General features: G+C 37.2%; 1 protein-coding gene across 1 annotated transcript in view; it reads right to left on the bottom strand.

Moving 5' to 3' along the window:
- NRXN1 (neurexin 1) overlaps window positions 1-15,033 on the bottom strand; it is a 689,266-nt gene extending 674,233 nt beyond the window's left edge. Inside the window, exons 1-2 of the mRNA XM_073791370.1 lie at window positions 14,736-15,033; window positions 11,406-11,567 (exon numbers count right to left, since the gene is read on the bottom strand). Of these exons, the coding sequence (XP_073647471.1) occupies window positions 11,406-11,567; window positions 14,736-14,909 (336 nt within the window). The 5' untranslated portion in view covers window positions 14,910-15,033. The remainder of the gene's footprint in view (window positions 1-11,405; window positions 11,568-14,735) is intronic.
- Window positions 15,034-21,829: the final 6,796 nt, after the last annotated feature.

The following is a 21,829-nucleotide window of genomic DNA, read 5'->3' as shown; positions in this document are numbered from 1 at the left end:
CTGTTCATTTAATCACCAAGAAAATTTCAGGCTGAGTGGCTTCAGTTTAGAGAGGTGTCATACCGCTTAGTTGCCTCTAGGGGGCTCTTATTAAAATTCATGTTGCAGAAGGAGCATTTCCCTAAATGGTTCCTTAATGCCTCAAATCCCCAACTGTCTAATTTATATCCAAGGAAGAGTTTACTTCCTTTAGGGCATAACCCATTATGTTACAAAGTTGTTAAAATGTAAATAAATACACAGAAATCTGTTTAAGTTAGCAAATTCTGGTAAGGTAAAATAATCCTGAATAAACCATGGCCTGAAAAAATGTGATGAGTATATATGGAAAATTCAGCATAAGAATATTACCCTGCAAAAATAATAATTAACCCAAGTAAACCTGCACACAGTGATTTTCAGCACTTTTGCAAGTGAACAAATTTTGCTATGAAAGCAGTACTCAAAATCAAATAGAGGTTAGGAGACCTAGTTTAAAATTGTTATTAAAACACACAGGCATTTTACTTTAATGGTCATGGGCTTAGTTCCAACTCTTTCGTTAGCAAAAGCTTATTGCTTGGATATTAAGTACAACTCATCCCAAGACTGTATTTGCCTCTAAATTTAGACTGTTGGGGGCCTGGCTCAGGGTGGATCCCGGTGATTCATTTGCCCTCAGTGTAATTGGATGCGAAGATCCTGATATCCATCTTCCGAAGAAGGCTGAGCCCACGCAGGGGCTGGGGGAGAACTAAGCCCGGGAGGGTGTCCCCAGGGTCTTGGCACTTTGAGATGCTGAGGCTCTGGCTGTAAGCCTCAGGGTCACTACTGAGCTACTAAATTATACACTGTTTTATATTTTAATATGTCTAAAATACAGATCTTAGTTGCAGTTGAGGTGCATTCTAGCCTAGGTTAATTGGCAGTGTTTAATGCCAATCATAACGTAACTGTACATCTTACAGTCAATGATGTCAACAAAACATGATGGCTGAGGTGCTCTAGCTCAGTGATTTTCAAACTCTAATTTGCATATGAAATCCCCCGGGGATCTTATTAAAATATAAATTCTGATTTAGTAGATCTGGGGAGGAGCATGAGGTTTTTCATCTAACAAGCTCCCAGGTGATAGTGATGCTGCTGCTTCACAGGCCACGCCTTGAATAGTAAATCCCTAAATGGGCTAAGAATTGCTTCCTTTTAAACTACCTAAAACCTACTGCTTTAAGTCGCATGCCACTGTTTACAAATTGTTCTATATAAACACCATGTAATTTTATATAAATGTGTTGATTAATCCATGATGAATCAAATAATTATTAAATAATAGCAAAAGGTAATGTTAACGAAGGATTGACTTCAATCGTTGGTGATCATACCTTTCAGTCTGGAGACCTTATAGAAGAAAATGTTAACAAAAAGGTCAATTTACTCTTTCAAACAAGCATTGAAGTCTTACATATGAGACTGTGCTTTGTCTACAGGTGGTGAGTGCAGGGAAGGAATACAGTGACTGAGTTTGAAAAATAATGTTATGTGAAATCTGATGATGATAAAATCCTTAAAAAGTAAAAACAAAAAACTATTTGCATTTGAACTATAAAAATTAAGTGACTATTCCCAGTTATTAAAAAGATATCAGTGTTTTTCTAAAAACGCTGAGTTTCTCAGTCGTCTTTACTAATTTTTGATACATTGGAAGGTGTCTATTACAACTCAGGTGAACAAAAGAGGAATGCACACTGGTTAGAGTCAATAAACAGAGGTTTTCTTCTGGATTCTTCTACATATGAGTGATGTGGCCTTGATGATGTTATAAATAACTTGTGGCCTCCAAGTCAATTCAATTTCCTCACAAAGCTGTTAGGACAGTTAAATGAAATAATTTTTAAAATGAGATAATATGTGCAAAATCTCATAGACTTGTCTGCAACCTGGACATTCCTCATACTTCACAGGGTCCAGTGCAAAATAAAAATGAAGGGCTCCTTGTTCAAAAGTTATGAAGAATTTCAAGATGGCAAGAGGAAGATATTAAACCAAGAGCAGGGTCCTTCTGTGTGTGAGGGCCCTGTGTGACTACATAGGTTACATGTCTGTGAAATATATATGTATAGGTCACATTCCTACCTGAAATGTATTTGTAGTTAACACACACCATTTATTGAAATATTACAGTATAATAGGTACTATGCTGAGTGCTTCAATTACATAGTTTCACTTAATCCTTTAGAGTGAAGGAAAAATGAAGCAAAAAACATTAAATTACTTTTCTCAGGTCACACAACTACTAAGTCTATGGAGCCAGGATTGGAACCCAGGTCTGTCTGATTCTAAAGCAATCTGTCTTAACTAATTTAATGGAATACCAATCTATAACTGGTTACTGTCATCACATTTGATTCAAATTTAGAAACTTAAGTTCAGAAAAATATATATGTTTGATGGACAATTCATTTATCATGACCTGGATTAGATAACCTATGTCAACCTAATTATCATATCCTGGTACTTCACATAGTAGATAGTCATATCATACATGTGGAACTAAACTGAACACTCAGAGTCACCAATTTCTCTGTGTGCAGAACATTTACTCAACAAAGATAAAAATCTCATTTTCCTATTATTTAAAATCAAATGCTTCTGAATGATAACAGAATTATTTTCATTTCAAAGTAATTAATTTGTTTTAAATGTGTTTCAATAGTGATAATTCTCCTGAAACAGAGGCCAATTACGGTGTACAGGAATAATTTTCTTCCAAACACAGCACTTGATCCAAAGAACTAAGACGAGAGTATATCGTCTCATAATAGAAATCAACATGAAGACCAAAATATTCACTTTGTTTTGGATAGAGATCAGATTTTTAAAATACGGCTCAAACTCAGTAAAGTACAAGCTTGCATCTCTATGGAGCTTTTCTTCTTCTTTGTAATGTGTTTTCGAATCCTTCATATCATCTCATCTTTCCTATTCTTTTCAAATTCTGAGAGCAGAACTTTAATCCCACGTAATATCATGCCCATTATAGAGCTGAGCGAAGAGAGACAGAGAGGATAACTCAGATTACTTTGTCACCTTCTCTTTGAAAGTATTATAGATTTCCTCTGGCAGAATTAATGACAGCTTCTGCTGCATTTTTAGAGCAATTTTCAATACCTCATTTAAAGAACCTGTACTTTAATTTTCTGCTTGTCAGGCTCTCCTTCCAGATTCCTAGGTGTGTTATTTACCTGTGTGTCCCCAGTGTGTAGTACAGAGTCTAGCACATAGTAGGTATTGATTAATGTTGACTCATTGAATGCACACATACCTAAGTGAATGGAACAATTTAAACAAGGTACTCTAGTGGGTGCTGAAATTAAGAGGAAATGTTAAGTCTTAGACATTATTCATTACTGCTTTCTGCTGGGCTAGAAAATGTCATATTCTATAATATGCATCAATTCCTTAAAATGTCATTGAAACCCCTACCAAACCACGTTATGCTAGCTTGATATCTGAAAGCACTGCAATGCATTATGTCAACTGCTGATATAGTTCCAGGCTATGGGGCATCTGCCGAATATGATGGGAAATAGAAATCTGTGGGTCCCCTGGAAGGGAGGTTGCTATGTTCAAAAAGCTGAATTCCAGACAAGAACTCACCAGATACTCTGGAGACTAAAGACCTGAGTTCCACTTCCTTGGGGACCTGAGCAGATGGGACTTCCTGAACCCAATCTCGAAGAGGAGTGCCTATGGCAAAATGCCCGGTTTCTGCCCTAATTGCTTATTTCCCTTGTCCCCAAGGCTACAAGGCACAGAAGGAAATGTACCCTTAGCAATCTATGAAGCCAATACTTTGTAGAAATGTAGAAAGTACTTCCAAATGTGTTTTTTTTTGTGTATCCCTGTTCATACGGTTGGCTACAGAGTACAGAAATTTATGACAAGCATTATTATCTTTTTTACACCCTTAGAGGAGGAAGGGATACAGACTTACAGAGCAGAGAAGCAGTTCACAGAGGTGACATTCCAGTGCCAGTTAGAACAGTAAGAGAAAAATCCCCACTGGAAGCTCACGTGTAACTGGGCATCCACGAAATATTTCCTGCTCTTTCCCCTCCCACTTAGACACCCCCTTCTGCAACATCCTATTAATCTAGGCTGCATTTTTGTGTTCTCTTTCTCCTCAAGGTTCCTATAAAGTTCATTTCATTTAATTATACTTTACTAAAAATATTGAGAACAAGGAAATAGAAGCAAGATTATATTATGAGTAAAGGAAGCAACATAGAGTAGCTGTTAAAGGCAAGAGTCCTGTGGTCAGATTAGTTAAGATTCAGATCTTGGCTCTGCTACTTAGTGATTGTTTTCTCCTAGTCAGTAACCTAACTTCTCCTGTCTCCATGTCATTTGTCAAATAGGGATACTGCTAGTATGTAACTTGTGAGATGCTCAGAGAGTTACTTTTGAACATACAAAGCACTGGGAAAAAATGACAGTGCACCCCTCCAGGCAATTTAATAATAAAAGCAAAATCTAAGATAAAATGCCATTAAGTCCACCACACACACGCAAAAAAATGGTGTTTGTCTTCCATGATTACCTTGCTGCTATGTTTGAAATACTGAATATCTAATTATTTCACAAAGTTTCATTAATTTATTTTTTAGGAGTAACTTGTTATGTTTGCTGTGCTGCTCTGCTGATTGTGCCCTAGGTACAATGGGGTAGCTCACTGGGTGTTGTAGAAATCACATGAGAAATAGGAAATGCTTAATATGTTATTATTACTATTCTGAAATATACCAACTCTTCTTACCCTTTTATAATAGCTGTGACTTTTAGCATCCCTTTGTAGAATGCCTTGTATAATCCTAGCCACAATTAGGTACCACCGAGTTTATATCACTAGAGTATGTTTAGATGAGCTCATTCAGGCAATGCGCTCTAACTAGGAAAAGTACTCAACTTAGATTATTACTATTATCTCACAGGGGTTCTTGAAAAGACATCCTAAAAGGAAAGGGGGATTTCTGACTTAAAAGAAGCTGTGATCTTCCGTCTTGAAAATGAAAAGGAGGCAAGGGTAATTGACCTCTGTCTGCATTTTAGTGCCAACAATTTATTACAGCAGAAGAGTTGAAACACATTTCAGTATTTCCAAGATCTGAAAGACATCAGGCAGGGCTTATAATAAATCAGGTTAATGGTACATAAGAATTTGTCAAATTCTTTGACATTCCCACAAACTCCATCTTGCTTTCTTGTTAAAGTTTTAAAAGCAAACTGCCATCTTCTGTGGTTTTTTCTTTCAGGTGGAGAAACTTATTTTCTTTCTAGACTAGAATCTTTGCCCAACACTGTAAGTCAGTTTGCCTCCTTTTCATCTAGGCTAAGCTAAGCTCTCTTACAAGTCACTAAACCAAGACCCTACCTCTAGGAAGGCAGCCCAGAGCCAATGTGTGAGTCCTTGTGTTACAGGAATTCTTTTGTATTTTTGTACAGTCTACTATTTGGGGAACATTAGTAAAATCTATCTTAAAATGGTTAGTTAACTTGAGGACATTTTGCCAAACATAATTAAGGTAGAATTTATTTTCCTTAGCTATGTAATAATATGGTGAGTAAAAACATGCGGATATGTATGCAAAATGGCTAGGAGGAAGTGAGATGGGAATGCAAACAGCAATTCTCTTTCCAAAAGAATGAATGAGACATGTGGGAAGGTTAACATAAATGCATTAGAAAATGCTACTTATCAATATATAGACTGTGACAATGTAATAAGACAGGAAAGGCAGAAACTATCTACAGGTATCAGGGACCCCAACAAGGAAGAGTCTGGAGGAAATGAAAACCTGGGAGAAACGTGTTTAATCATGACTTTGGAACCCCTATGAGGACGTTCTCCCAGATAAAGAAGTCCTCCCTCTTCCCAAGTTGCATGATTATCAGTGAAGATCTCCTTACCCTCCAAAGTTTCCTTGAGGTCAAATTTTTCCAACAGGTCACAAAGCCTTTTATTTAAAAATTGGAAAAATAACTTAAAATGCAAATTCTGCCATGGATTTTTATTCTTATATGTAAAGAACTCACTTTGAGTAGTGAGGGAAATAAGACAGAACAGAAGGACACCTGGGAACCCACATTTGATGAGCTGGTTCTACTATAGAAGGGGATAGATTGAGAAGCCTTCACAATCTTCTAAAGTTCTCTGTTGTCCACAAGAAGTAAGACAGGAATTAAGAGGTATTTGCGCAAAGGAAATATTGCACCTTTTTCCTGGTGCTGATACTGGTACATTGTGTGAATTACAGCGATGCCACTGCAAATGGCAGAGAGGACCATGCTGATTACATGCAGGTATCAACTATTTCTTCACAGTGGGTGAAAATGTTTACATAAGAGGATATTTTCTGAACCTCATCCACTTCATAGCTTCTTCCAGATTTTTAGTGCTAAAAGTTTCTCAATGTAATTAAAGCCTGCGCTGATCTAATTAGGTTGATGAAATTTTCAGTAGGGATTTAATTCCCCCTAGCATTTCACTTATTTATTTTTCTAGAATCCTTCCTTAGGCTCATCCCAAGCAACTTTTAGTGGTAGCATTCTAAATTTCCTCACACAGGCAGTGTCTCTACTCGCACAACTGACTGTAAAACTCCAGCAAGTACACATAGCTACAAAAAAACTTCCAAAAAAGCATTCTAGGTTGTTTTATCCAGTACAATCCTTTCCTCCCCTTTCAGTTTCATTTCCCTACCAACAAACTATGTTGAATAATGTTCACTCTGCAGGAGGGAAATAGGTGTTTCAAAGCATTCTGGAGGCACAAAGAGGCTAAGAAATGCATAATAGCCCAAGGAGATTCTGAGGCAAGATTAATGAGGGAGCAACACGACCCTTCCTTGTAAGTCATTAACTGCAGAAGCCCTCATGGTCAAAATATTGGGATAGAAACACATATTAGTGAGTTTGCCACCTATCTTTGAATGTTAAAAAACAAACAAAAACCTTTCATGAGAACCTTAGGAATCGACTGTAATACTTTTAGAGTGAAAAAAAAAAAAAAAATGCTTTCCAAGTTGTTTAAGGTGAATGGGCAGGGCAGTAGGTGTCCTCAAATAGACTCCAAACATCTCCCTTAGACGCCATGATTTAACTTTCTACGGCATCTTCTAATTCCCTCTCCTGTTGTAGCAATCACTCAAAAAACTGCTTGCTGGAAAAATTAAATTTGATTTTAAGTGATCTTCTTAAGCAACATATATTTCAGGTTTTATTCAGTGGTATACAAAATGCAAAGAATATAAACAAATGCTTCTCTCCAAGCATGATTAGTACTGCCTTTGTAAAAATCAAATGTAAAAAGCATATTTTCAGGGCTTCCCTGGTGGCGCAGTGGTTGGGAGTCCGCCTGCCGATGCAGGGGACGCGGGTTCGTGCCCTGGTCCGGGAGGATCCCACATGCTGGCCGCAACGGTGAGAGGCCCGCGTACCGCAAAAAAAAAAAAAAGCATATTTTCAAAGATCCATTATCCTCTAGGAATTTCATACATGTGGGCTGTATATAATGGTAATTTATTATTTACAATTTCTCCTGTAACTTTTCTCAAATTTATACCCTTGAAAGTCATTTTCAGTAACCTCAAACATTTCTCCAAAGTCTTTTTTATTTATTTATGATGAAAATATAATTATTTTTAAAAAACTACTTTGATGCCCTTATTATAATTTCTTGGCCATTCAAAGCTCCCTCTCGGTTTGAACAAAGTAATATATGAAGTTCAGGTTAAGTTTTGCCAAATTCTGTTGAAATAATTTTACTTGATTTTGAAATTTGTTAATCACTAAAAAAAAAATTTCTTAATGAGGGTTGGCTGCTCTCCACGCAAGCCAAGTCTTATTTCAAATAAGCATTATCAAATGCCATGTAGGGAGAGCCTTAACTGCTAATTGCTTCTAATAAACACTAGATTATGGGTTGTTTCATCATGTGGAGTAATTTTTTTTTTTTTACTTTAATCTTTAAAAAATGAAGATGTGAATTAGTGAGAGTGGTAGGCCATCTCTAGTTTTGTATCTTGAGTGCCACTGTTTATAATGTCATTCAAGTATTATATTTCATCTGACAATATTCTGTTTTTATCCTGTTACCCCTTCATTGCTCTTCGGTGGGACAGATAACCTCTAGGTCTGTTTTCCCATTTCCAAAATAAGGAGGTTGGACTTGAAGAATGACTTCCAGTATTCTTCCTATTTTAACACTCCAAAATTTCTTCTATGACTTCAGACATAGTGTTATGAGTATCTCCCCCAGGACTGGTCATCCTAAGGGGGATCACATACTAGACTGAATATAAAAACGTTATGAGCCATAGATGAAATCATAATTAAGATTTTATATAACATGCCTGAGGGCAGAAAGCCTGAGATAAGAGTTAAGGAAGGTTCACATGGGCTTAAGAGGGATGTGGTGAGAATGAACATGGGTATGTTTCTCCCTTTTTCAGCAACTCTACAGAGCTCACCTATCTGAAATAAGGTGATTTGATTCAAAATCTATGCTACTTTGTCACAATTTCATTTCAGTAGTAGGAAGAGCAGGGCATTTTAAATAGATAGTAACTCAGACTTGGATGCAAACTATGAACCTTCCAAAACCTCTCCAAGTAAAGTGTGTTTTGATTTATAGGCTGATTGTGCCCGTATCCTCCCACTCTAGTGTGTCGGGAGGAAATAAAGTGTAAGAGATTGTACATCAGTAAAACACTGGCAAGACTTGCTCCAGACACATACCCCAGGCTGTGGAAGAGAGAGATATAGGAAGTGCCCTATTGGTAAGATGAGTGATATCTATCCAAAACCTACAGAGACAATAACTTGAGTGAATCCTCATTGTTTGGACTCAGTAGTTGCCAAATAAATGGAAAATCACCTGACTTGGTTTTTATGGTTGAAAGACCAATTAAAAAGATAAGTATAAAATACATAAGCAACAAGGATATAGCACAGGGAATTATAGCCATTATTTGTAATAACCAATAATGGAGTATAATCTGCAAAAATACTGAATCACTATGCTGTACTTAAAACTAATATAAAATTGTAAGTTAACTATAGTCTAATTTTAAAAAAGAGATGAGTTCTAAAGCGTCTCAACTTCTCATTAACACTTAAATATTAAAGATATTAATCTGAAGTACAGTTCAATCTGAAACTGTAAATTTGGATTAAGGCAATCCACTGAAGATTCACACACACGGAAAGTTGCCTCACCCAACCTGAACTCAGAAGACAGTGAGGCGCAGCTGAACTTGGGTGATCACTGCAGAAACTCTCATGTTTTTAACAGGATACCCAAAAGGGCTCTTTAGCTAGATTCCAGTTTCTGCTCGAGATCCTTGGATTCCCTTTCCTTTTTCCAGTCCACAGCAAGATTAACTTTCTGTAGATAAAGCAGGGCCTAGGGACTGACCGTAGGTTGATCTGTTCACAGTGAAAATGAGGAAATGGTGTGGATGACTGGGGGTGTGATTCTGCCCCCACCCCAATTCCTATCACCAGAAAGGGTTTCAGGCATCATATTGTGAAATCTAACTATGTTTTCACCATGCTTCTCCCCAACCTGAAACATGTCCTCCACCCCCGGCTCATAATTATCCTTCAATACGCTCTCACATCCTGACTCTTCTGTGTATTTTCCTTGTCTACTAGATCTCCACTCATTCACTCTCTTTTGTACTCAAATGCGCATAACTGTACCACACAGAAATGTCTAGTTTACATTTCTAAAAGTTGTTTCTGTTTGTAACAGAATTGAGGGTTTACACAATCTCCTAACAAACATTCTGTTAGGACACTGTTTATTATGGTGGCTAAGAGCACACAAGTCTCTGAATTCAGACTGCCATGATCATGCTCTAGGCTTGCAGACTTCTTAGCCATGAGACCTTGCTCAAGAAACTTACCTCTCCAAACCTCAGTTTCCTTGTCTGAAAAGTGCAGATAATTACTTCATATATTGTGGAGATTCCTGCAAAGCTCTTAGTATTGCATTAGGCACAAAATAAGAGCTCAGAAAATGCCTACTGTTATAACAATGATCATAATTATTAGGATTTTATAATGCTCACAGAGCTTAGCACAGTCCTGGGTCATGTTATGTATCTGTAAAAAGTAAAAGTTATTCTCTGGGAGACAATCAATCCCTTCCACCACAAAGCATAGTTAGATTCACCCTTTCAGAACTGCATCTCCTTGTATTTGTTAAAACTACAGCGTTTTCGAATCCTTTTTAGGACTCTTCCATATACATTCACATACTGGGCAATGCAACATCCAGTATATTTACATAAATGAAAAACAGGTAAGGATAATTCAAGCATGGATTGTTTTTCACTGATGCTTACTTGAATTGAGTTTATATGATTACAATATTTTCTTTAAAATAAACCAAATCCAAAAAAGAAGGGATATATGTATAACTGATTCATTTTGCTGTACGGCAGAAACTGACACAACACTGTAAAGCAGCTATGCTCCAATAAATAAATAAACCAAAGTACATCACTGCTTACCAACACCACCTATGGCTAATCATTAATAAATTCAAAGTTATTAAATTTTAGAGGTCTGTACCATTAAACTACAGTCATATAATGCAAGAGGAACTTCTGGTTCTAGCAGCCAAGAGAAACTGGGTTGTGCCTGAATGAAAACAGGCAGCTGTTATGGAAAAATATTCATACAAGTTGAAATCCAAAGATCTTCCTGATCTTTTTCTTCCCATACCCCAACAAGTCCCGATCCCATCAAAAGTTACAACCAACAATGACAGCGGGGAATGAGGGATGAAATTCTTGGTATCTTTTAGCCTGATAGCTTCACTCAGGTAAGTATCAAGTGAGTTCATTGGATCACAAATGAAACATCTTTACTTCCTTCAGAACATATTTAAAACCTAGGAACAAAATTATTTCATCACATAGATTCATCTTGTTTTTGTTGCATTTGGTCTCTCATAGCCTATTTTTTTTCTTCTTCTTTCCTGTAATGGTCGAATAAGTCACTGCTGCATATATAACACCTAAGGCATTTAAGTAGAAATGAGCAAGGTGTTTGGCTTAACTCTAGACCCAGTATTTCTTTGTGTTTGACTTTCTTTTATAGCTAATATACAACTGCCCCCTGCAAATCATAATTGTGAATTACTTACAGACTGTAAAGAAGAGGAACTTAATTCCTTGATAATGTTCTATGAGTTGCCCCCATCCCCCCAATCCTATATAAACAACAGTGGAATATTGAATTTAAGGTTGTGCCCCCTGACACCACAAACTCTGGGTCTTCAGCAAAGGCGCTTTCAGTCTGGGTCTGAAATGATGAGGTCATGAATTAGGAATGATTCCGGTGACGGTGATATTTACCTCTTTGAGACAGCCCATAAAGTTGTTACTGACTGGTGACCCGGGAAGGTCTGCTGTGCTGGGACTGCCTCCAACATAGAAAAAGTCATCAGACCCCAGCATGGTATAATCTTCTTGCGTGTAGCCCGTTGTGGTAAGAATCCCATCCACTGATATTGTCACCTAGATAACAAAGCACAGGGAAAGGACACGCTATACTCAGACCTAGATACTGTAATCCTGGGATATGCCTGTTTTGTGTTTTGTTTTGTTTTAGTTTTTCATTTTGCGTTTTGGTTTTTGTTTTTTTTTTCTGTTTGTTTGGTTTTTATTTTTAGACCTATGGCGGAACCCATTTTCATGTCTGTTAGAGGTTTATTCTCCGATTCTATGCAACTAGCCCTAAGAGATCTAAACTAGTTAGAGAGTTAACTGATTATTGAACAAGTGTCAGCATCATCCCTACGGCAACTCAAAAGTTATTTAGCAGACACAAAAATGGTGTTAGTAAAATGCTTCCTAGGTTAGTTTTGCTGGTAGTACATATTAGCAAAGTTTAGTCGTCTGTTATTAACTAATCACAACGTGCACCTTGTTAACAGAAAAGGCGCAAGCTCTTTCCAGCAACGTCACTGTTTGCACTATTGAGCAGCAGCTGTCCAGCATGCAAGTGCCTACGTCCATGCCAAAGGCGAGGGGAAACAAAACAACCAGTGGAAGCAGCACACGCTGATGTGCACATGCAGGAGGGACAGTACCGTTCAGAAAGGAAAGGAAAGAAAACGGGGAGAACCAAAGGAAAACACAACTGCTCTGTGATGACGGAAAGATGAGTGGGTGTGGCATCTCCAGCATTCCCAAATCAAGGGTGCATGCCATGCGTCATGAATGGTTCGAGACTGGCTGAGCTTGCGGTCACTCGGGCCAGCCACCATTTTGTCTTATCCCGTGTTAACCACAGCTGGATGCAAAACGTTCGAAACGTTAACGATGCCCCTACAGGTGAGTTGGAAAACAGAAGTTGACAGGAACAGGTAAAAAATAAGAAGGTCAACAACAGATGAAAAGAAGGAGGTCAAAGTAAGCAGAAGAGTACCAACCGCAGTTCCTCTTTTGTTAATGATGTCTACAGTTAAAAGAAAGAAAGAAAACACACGGCAAACCCAAAATAAGAAACAATTAGAATGATATCTACCGAACAATGTAGTTTGTTTACCATAGCGTGTCCAATGCCTGAGTGCTTTGTGGAGAAGGGGGGAGAAAGGAAATTAAAAACTGTGAACAGAATAACGATCGTTACTTAAAAAATATGATGGTCTCTACCATGTTAGTACATTTTTTGATTCAGGTAACGGTTAGTAGAATGAAACATTCCATGAATGACATGTTAGTTATTAAGCATGTTAGTAACATAGAAAAAGGGCAAAAAAATTTTACAAGAAAAAAGCAGACTAACAAATAGGCCTCCCACAGAGGTAATATTTTTCCTGCCAGTATTGTTCGTAACTTGCTATGAGACAGAAACAGACATATGGCAATGTTCCTTTGTCTCCCTGAGTACATCTGACAGACATTGAAAAAGTCTAAAAGGGATTCAAAGGCCTAAAGCTCATCAGCTGACCACTGACGCCTTTCGCCCATAAGTGATCCCTCCCCAACCCTGGCCCACCCCAGTCCCAGCAAATTCATAGGAATCGGTTGGCATTGCCCTACTACTCAATTTTACAGCATACAGGGACTTCTGCTCAACTCCAAAACTTCCTTCGGTCATATTGATGGACTTTAGGGTCACAGTTTACTGCAATGAAACAAAGCAAAGATCCTGACACAAAGAATGAGTAGAATGGATTTGTTTTTAATCTGTCCTGCCACACATGCACCCCGGCTGTATAACTGCAGTTTCCTTTGAGCTACCAATTCATAGTTTGGTTTGTAACCTGAGCAAAGGCAAATCTAGAAAGTAGGCTCCTCAAGCCCCACCCTTCCTTCTGTGCTTCTCTCAAATGAGCCTTCGGCCTCTTGGTGCGAATCTGAGAGAAAAATAAAAAGGGAAAACCAAAGAGACACACTTATAGGAAATCCGTGGTCTACAGCTACCCCGATGGTGGGCAACTATCCCCCAAGGCAGGTGTGAAGCATGCAGGGCCCCTCCCATGACACTAAGGCCTCTGAAAGGTCTTGGAGGGTCTCAAGAAATCCTTCATTTTTACTTTTCTGCCTCAGCTAGACTAAATCTGCACTCCTAAAATTCCTGTTTGCTTCTCTAGCTTGGATAGTTAAGCCTTTCAGAAGTGGGAAAGAAAAGGTTAGACAGTTAACAGCTCAGAAAGAGAGGGCTGTTTTAGTAAAGGAAAACCAGAGACAATCCGGTCATTCTGCAACTGTTCAGAGAAACAACAAGTATGTTAAGGATATTAGTTTGAGATCAGCAGGTACTGCAGAAAAATTAGTCACTGTCAACACTTAACAGAATGGTACGTTGTAATATGATAAAATTTCAAATAATAATCAAAACTTATCATGTTCAGCATAAAAGGACAATCTATTCACTTTCATCTGTATATATATATATATATATATATATATATATATATATACTGTAATAATATGTCTCAGTTAAAAGCATACAGTATATGGGGACCCATAGATTTACTGAAAAATTGATATTTTCCTAAAATGTAGACACTTGGAAGAATTTTTTTTAAATACAATCAAATAGAAATGGGCATCTAGAAGACGAACTGGCCTCTCCAGAGACATTTGGGATTTAACATAAGTGTCTGTGCTAAAAGTAAAAATACCTTCATAAACAGACTCTTCAGGAGATGTGGAAATCCCCAAAGTCATTTTTCCCCCTCAGGGACTCTTCTTGTCCTCATTTCAGAGTTTGGGGTGGGGAGGGAGCAGGGACTGATACATTCCCAAATCACAAACACACTGTTGTTGGATATTTTTTTTTTAACGACAAAAAAGGAACTGTGATTTAATGACCCCAATGTGCATGCTTCCAAATGATCACCATGAAAACTATAATTTAAAATCAAATAAACAAAAAACTAAAAACACAACAGAATCACACACATCACAGGAAGGGCAGGTCGCAGGGATAACCTTGCAGCCCTCTGGGAAACTGTCATATGTCGCTGTGTCAAAATAGCCTTTAGGCCCCTGGAACTTTCTAGATATGCCCCTGCTCAAGTATGGCAGGAAGATTCATCTCAGAAGAAGAAAGAGCTAATTTGTAAGCCACTCTGAGGAGCCCTGTATCATGTTGTTAGGGTTTTCAAGTACCACACACACAGCTGTAGCGAGAAACAAAGCCAGTTACTCTCTTATCCACTGCGCTGTTACCTGACGCAGATTCCTGGTGACTTTCACATCATGCCAGGCATTATCATTAAACTTTCCATTCACGGGCTCCACTAGTGCTTCAAAGGCCCCTGATCCCAAATTAATGACCAGAGAGACAGCTCCATTTTTCAGGGCGAGATTGACATAATCAGCTGATTTCCCAGTGTGAAGCATCAGTCCATTCCTCTGAAGGGTTTTAAAGGACAGAGTTATTTCATCGCTGCTGCTTTGAATGGGGTTTTGAGACAAGTCGTAGCAGAAGTATTCAGATCCCTTGAAAGTGGCAATGTATTCTTCTTTTCCTAGAGGAAAACAGATACATACATGCGTAAGTAAAGAAACATACTATGTAAATTAGCAAATCTTCACAGAAACAATAACTAATCAGCCCCCAAATGAACTCTTTGTCTAGTTAACATTCACGACAAGAGCCCTGTCAAAGAGAGTTAAATAGTACTGTAGGTGGCAGTATATTTATTTATTTTTTTTTTTTTTTGCTGTACGCGGGCCTCTCACTGTTGTGGCCTCTCCCGTTGCGGAGCACAGCCTCCGGACGCGCAGGCTCAGCGGCCATGGCTCACGGGCCCAGCCGCTCCGCGGCATGTGGGATCTTCCCGGACCGGGGCACGAACCCGTGGCCCCTGCATCGGCAGGCGGGCTCTCAACCACTGCGCCACCAGGGAAGCCCTGGCAGTATATTTTTAATAAACCTCAGCTCTTGGGCCATCGACTGCAATAGCTAAAGCTGACATTCGTGAAAATTCAATGCATTTTTAAGTATCACTGCAAGAGCTCTGATCAGAGAAAGTAGCTCTGTGATATCTTGAGGGCACGAGTCAGGTACCATAAATACATATTGGATGGTTCTACTCTGCTGGCAACAATGGATTCCAATGTGTTTACAACATTCTCTCCATCCAACTGAGGCGTTATTTTAATTTTCAGTGAGGCATTTATATTCAAAGATCTTCTCAGTGAAGAGCCAAATATTTCCACCACTGAGAAACCATGACAGATTATCTGATGAGGGGAAAGCAAAGAAAAAATAATAGAATTTGGTCTGGAAGTAAATAGATTTCCTATAGAGCAAGTGCATTTTTTCTCCCTGGGTGGAGGCGGCAGTGATAGAAGGCTTAATGGCATTAGTTGGATCGTTGGTTCATTCCCTGATCTCACCAGACAGATGGCAGGGCTGGCTTTTATGAGACTGGAAATCCAGGACATCCTCAGGGGAACAGCATGTAAATGAAGTCTCAACATTGTCTATATATCTCAGTCTTTACTACGTTTAGGAGTAACAACGTAGATCCCACAAAACGTTAGATCAAACAGAAATGTGGCTATTTGGAAAGAGCAGTCTTTTCCCACTAATTAAACGAGTTTAACCAAAAAAAGAGTAGAAGCCAAAAGCTCCCTCAACTTTCTAGGCAATGATGGCGTTGTACCAAGAACAATGGGACAGTATGGTTCGGACTGAGCTTCCGATAAACTATAAACATAGAATTATAAGTGATACTAGAGAACCTTAACCTGCTGCCCTGGTAATACAGCATCTCTACTACGCTCACTGGAGGGTTCACATACTAACAGGGGTCTCACTCTTAACCTGGCAATAGGATTTTACCTCAGGAATATTGTCATTCAATAATCTAATAACTCATGCCTTTGCATTAGAGCTCAAATCAAGGTCTCAGCTCATCAAGGCCCAATGACCTGACTCTCTGGATACAGAAAGTACCATAAGCAGCTACAGGTAAACAAGGCATGGCACTGAGTAAGATCGTGAGCACCTAAGAACTTTCACAAGACAGTGAATCCTTGAGGGAGAGTCACTGTCTACTAGTAAACTATTAGTGAAGACTAGTGGTCAGGCTCAACCCACCACATTCTGAGGCAGAGTCACCAAGCACAGCCCAATCCATACTAGAGGGTCCCTTCCATTCAAACACTCAAAATATTGGCTGAAATCCCCCCAACTGTTAAGCCCAGTGCTAGTCTTTAGGGATAATAGAGTGACCAAGACTGACCTAATCCTTGTCTCTGAATGTCTACAGTTTAGGTGTTTGTTTCCCTGGTCAGTTCAATATGGCAAGTGCCTTGATATTGGGAGCCAGCACAAGAAAATATTTCTGATATACTAGGAAAAAAAAAAGAAGCAGGCTAAACTATGAATTTAGATCCTAGCTGGCCACTTGTTAACTGTACTGGGGGCAATCATGCATCTTTTAAAATCTCAGTTTCTAAAAATGGTTAGTGATACCAGTCTTTCAGGATATAATGAGATAATGCTGTACAGGCATCTGGCAAAGTTGGTGGGCACTAGAAATGGTAGATGTCTTCCTCCTTGCCTGCCTAATGTAATAAATGTGATAAATGATCTAAAACAAATAGCATATGTCATACTTCACTGTGAAATCTAGAACACTCTCTTTAAGATCAGAAACAGAACACAGATGCCCACTATCAACATACTGTGCTTAAAGTCCTAGATAATGTAGGACGACAAGAGAAACACATAAGCATTATCAAGAGTATAAGTGAAAAAAACCACATCATATTAGCAAATATAATTGTATACACTGAAAGACCAAAATTATCTTTAAAAAAAACTGTTGGGTTGAAGATATTTCAGAAAGATCGTAGGGTTATACGTACTAGGGAAAAATCAATATTTTAAACATATAAACAGATCTGTAGATTCAATGAAATTCCAGTGAAAATCTCAATGATTTTTTTTAAATGAATACGAAAAGCTGATTCTACAAGTTCTATGAGAAAAACAAAGAGCCCAAAATAGCCAAGATACACCAGAGAAAGAAGATTAAGGAACTTTCCTGTAAAGATGAACAATTATTAGAAAATTATGATAATAAAGATAATGCATTAGGACAGACAAAAGGGGGAGAATAAAGATAATAATCAAACTAAAAATATTCTTAAGCATATATGAAAATGATTTATATCAAGTCAGGCATTGCAAATAAGTGAGCAAAGTATAGATTAGTCAATAAATGGTACTGGGACAACTGGTTATCTACATGAATAAAGTGAAATTGGATCTTTACATCATTCTGTTTACAAAAAATGAATTCTCCATGGACTAAGGATATAAATTAGTAAGGTAAGTCTGTAAAACTTTTGTAAGACAAGAAATTACAATACTGAAGTATGGAAGGATTTATTAAATAGCCACAAAAATCACTAATAAAATATTGATAAATTCAACTGCATTAAAATTAAGAACACCTGGTTCATCAATAATACCATAAACAGAGTAAGAATCTAAATTAGGTTGGTAGAAAATATTTTCATACCATATTAATCTACAAAGGACTACAATACAGGATTCGCAAAGCATTCTGATAACTCGGTTTGAAAAACAAGATGAACAATGGGAAAATGGGCAAAATAAATGTATAGTAATTTCATAGAAAAACAGGTATATGCTGTATGAATAAATAAAAAGATGCTCAATTCTATGAGTCTTCAGGGAAAGGCAAAAATCAAATTATATTCAGAAACTATTTCATAGCCATGAAATTGACAAAAAGTGATATGAAAAGATAGAAAAACTCCAGGCTTTGTAAAAGCTATGGAAAAATAGTAATTCTTATCCAATGCTAATGAGAGTGCCGATGAGCTGAAGATCGACCGACGGCAATAAGCACTATTTGGCCTTATGCTAGCCCGTGGGAACGTCACATATTATAAAGGTGTCAGTCTTTAGAAAATTGTTACCGTAGTCAATAAAAATACAATTCCCAATTCCCTTCAATTCATTTCTCTCTTCTCACTGTTCTGATCATTTGATGATAGGGAGTCAAGTGAATTCTGGTTCATATCTGTATACATACATCAGATATACTGAGATTCACTTATCTGAAGAGGATATTTGCCAATTTTTCATCCCCAAGGAATACTCAGAACAGGTCTCTGAGCCAAAGGGAGTTTTAGAGACCCTCTTCTAGCCCATTCTTTACATTGTTAAGAAAATGATGCCCATGGAGTTTAAATGACTGTCAAATTCAGAAAGTGCACCAACCACAGAAGCAGGATTAGAATTCAGCCTCTGACTACCCTTAAATACTAAATAACAGAGTTTGGGGGCTTAAAGAGGTTTGATAAGTTAAAAGGCTGTAGCATTTTATCTAAGTGATTTCACATCATTCCAAATATGATTTATTCAAAATAAATCTTGACAAAGGATTTATTTGCCAGATAATGTGGCAGAGCCAAAGGAAAAAAATAGTAAATAGAGTTTGCAGTTCACTAGATGGAAAGCTGTGAAGTTATATGAGAATTGATGACATTTCACACCATCATATTCCTATTACTTAAAAATGGAAATGTATCACTCCTTTTATATTGTTTAACATCAAATTTAGATGATTTAAATTTGCATTAAATGCAACCACATAGTTTTGGAAAAAATCACGCTGTATAATATATCATTACCTCAAAAGGCCATAAATGAGACATGAATCTAAGCAGGGAAAATCTTTTTGCTATGTTCTTTTTCAAGAAAGAATATGTGTACTATGTGAGAATACATAAGTCATTCTACTTTCTTCAAGAGGACTACAATTCCTCCAATTATTTGTTACCATACAGTCTTTGTCATTGTTTTCTGCTATGTCATATGCAAATACCAAGCAGCATAGTGAAGAGTTATTTATGCTTTCCTGTTGAACACCTAAAGAATGGGTCTATGTCCATTTTAAAATGTAAGTCCCAAATATCTTGTGCATTTCTAGAATATTCTAAAACAATAAACATCAAAAAGAAATTAGATTCACAGCAACATGTATATCAACAAATTCTTATAGCCAGGATACATAAAGAACTTATACAAATCAATCAGGAAAAAAAACAAAACAAAAAAAAACTAGCCAAACCAACAGGAACAGACACTTTTATCCATGATAAAAAGATATCCATATGGAAAGATGTTCTTATTAGTATTCAGAGAAATGCAAACTAAACCACAATAAAATATCAATACATTCCACTACAATGAATAAAATGAAAAAGACAAAATGCACAAAGTGTGTTTAGTGAGGATGTGGAGCAACTAGAACTCTCATGTATTGCTGGTGAGAACTGCTTTTTGAAATTAGCAATATCTTTTAAAGCTAAACACCTGCCTACCTTATGACCCAGTAATCCCCACTTGTAAGGCTACATCCAACAAAATGGACAAAAAGATCATCAGAATAACATACTAGAATGTTTACAGCAGCACTCTGCATAATAATCTCAAACTGAACAGCACTGAAATGCCAATCAATAGTAGAATGGATAAATAAATCGGGGTACAGTTACACAGTGAAATATTAGACAACAATGAGAATATATAATCTACAACTATGTGCAAAAATATGGATAAATCTCAGAACAATAACACTGAGTAAAAAGAATTCCACACATAAAAGAGAACATACTTATGATTCCAGTTATATAAAATGTTTTTAAACAAGCAAAAACTAATCTCTACTGTTGTAAGTCAAGGTAATGGCTACCTTTGGTAGATATGAAGCAGGGACTAGTTAGGAGGACTTTTTGGGTGCTAGCAATGTTCTGTTCTGGATCTGGTGTTGGTTATGGGTGTGATCAGAGTGCAAAAAATCATATAGCTGTACACTTATGATACGTGCACTTCTTAGTATTTATATTATATTTCAAAAAATAATTTAAATACTAGTTTAAATAATCTATATGATTGAGAACAAAACAAGTTCACCTGATAAAGTCTTTTCTTCCTGATTCATAGGGTGATATGAGCAAGACATTACTCCCATTAATGTTACTTTTATTAGTAAAAATGAAAATAATAGCAACAATAATAATACCAGTTATGTAGCATTTAAAAACTTTTCAATGCATATTAATATCCCTTAATACCATTTGCTCTCCAGAGCGACCTCATAGGATTTAGAAAAAGTTTATAAGCTGCAATGGATATAATTATAATTGTTTGAAGGACCATATCCAAATGTGCTGATTAATGGATCATTGGCAAGATAAAGGGAGTCTCTGTTATTAATCATAGAAATGCTATGATAGAATTAGAGAAACAATTAAAAAATAAACTGCTCAAAAGCTTGGAGCATTTTTCTAATATTCTATATTAATTTGCTTTCCTATGCAATACAATTGGAGGAAGAGATCTAACAGAGTGCCATTGGAATTAGTCCTATTCAATTTTCAGCCCTCTAATAATTTAGATGAAAATACACAGTTCTTGCTCATCTAATTTCCTGAAGGAAATTTCAATGAAAAAATCCAAATTGTACAAGTTCTTGTTATGCTGACTAGATAAGCTGATTCTGACAAAGTTAAATTTAATGGGAATAAACCTGAGTTCTATTCTCGGGTCTAAAACTACTCAACTGAACAAGTAAGAGTATATAGGAAACAAGATTTCCCTGGACACATCAGATAAAACAAACAAAGCCAAACCTTTAGAGGATTTAGAACATGAATCAACAGTGCGATAGAGACATTCAAAACAGCCCAGGTATGCACGGGTTACATTCATGAAAGTTCTTAGAGGAGGGATGGGACGGCCTTGTGCTTTAGTGCTAGGCAGCTCATGCCTGTTATCACACTCCTATTTAGACAAGCTGGAGTACGTCTGGATATATGCTAAGATGATAAAAGGCTTCTAGATTATATAAGGTAGTGTTAAAAACCCTCTAAAGAAAAAATTTAGGGGATACATGACAGTATCTTGAAACATCAGGAAGGATGTCCCCTAGAAGAGTAATTCCATTTTGTATGGAAACAGGGGTGTAAGTAGAATCAAAGCATGAAAGGTATGGGAAAACATATTCTCAATATAATGAAGACTTTCTAAGAGAGGTATCCATAGGTGGAACATTCAATTTGACAGAAAACAAATTACTCATCAAAAAAAATAACTTAAACATAACTGAAAAACATAACTGAAAAACATAATTGCATATGGCAGAAGGTTTTCAATCTTTGGATGGAAGAATGAAAAAACAGAGCCTTTTCAACAGCAAGAATTACTGACTTCTACTTTAGAGAGAGGAATATTACACAGAGAAAGGTTAAATGGCTCCCCAAGTTCA

Source organism: Tursiops truncatus, chromosome 14 (genome assembly GCF_011762595.2).
Source record: "Tursiops truncatus isolate mTurTru1 chromosome 14, mTurTru1.mat.Y, whole genome shotgun sequence".
In the NCBI taxonomy this organism is placed as follows: domain Eukaryota; kingdom Metazoa; phylum Chordata; class Mammalia; order Artiodactyla; family Delphinidae; genus Tursiops; species Tursiops truncatus.
Note: the sequence above shows the minus strand (reverse complement) of the source record. Positions and strands in the feature narration are given on the sequence as shown.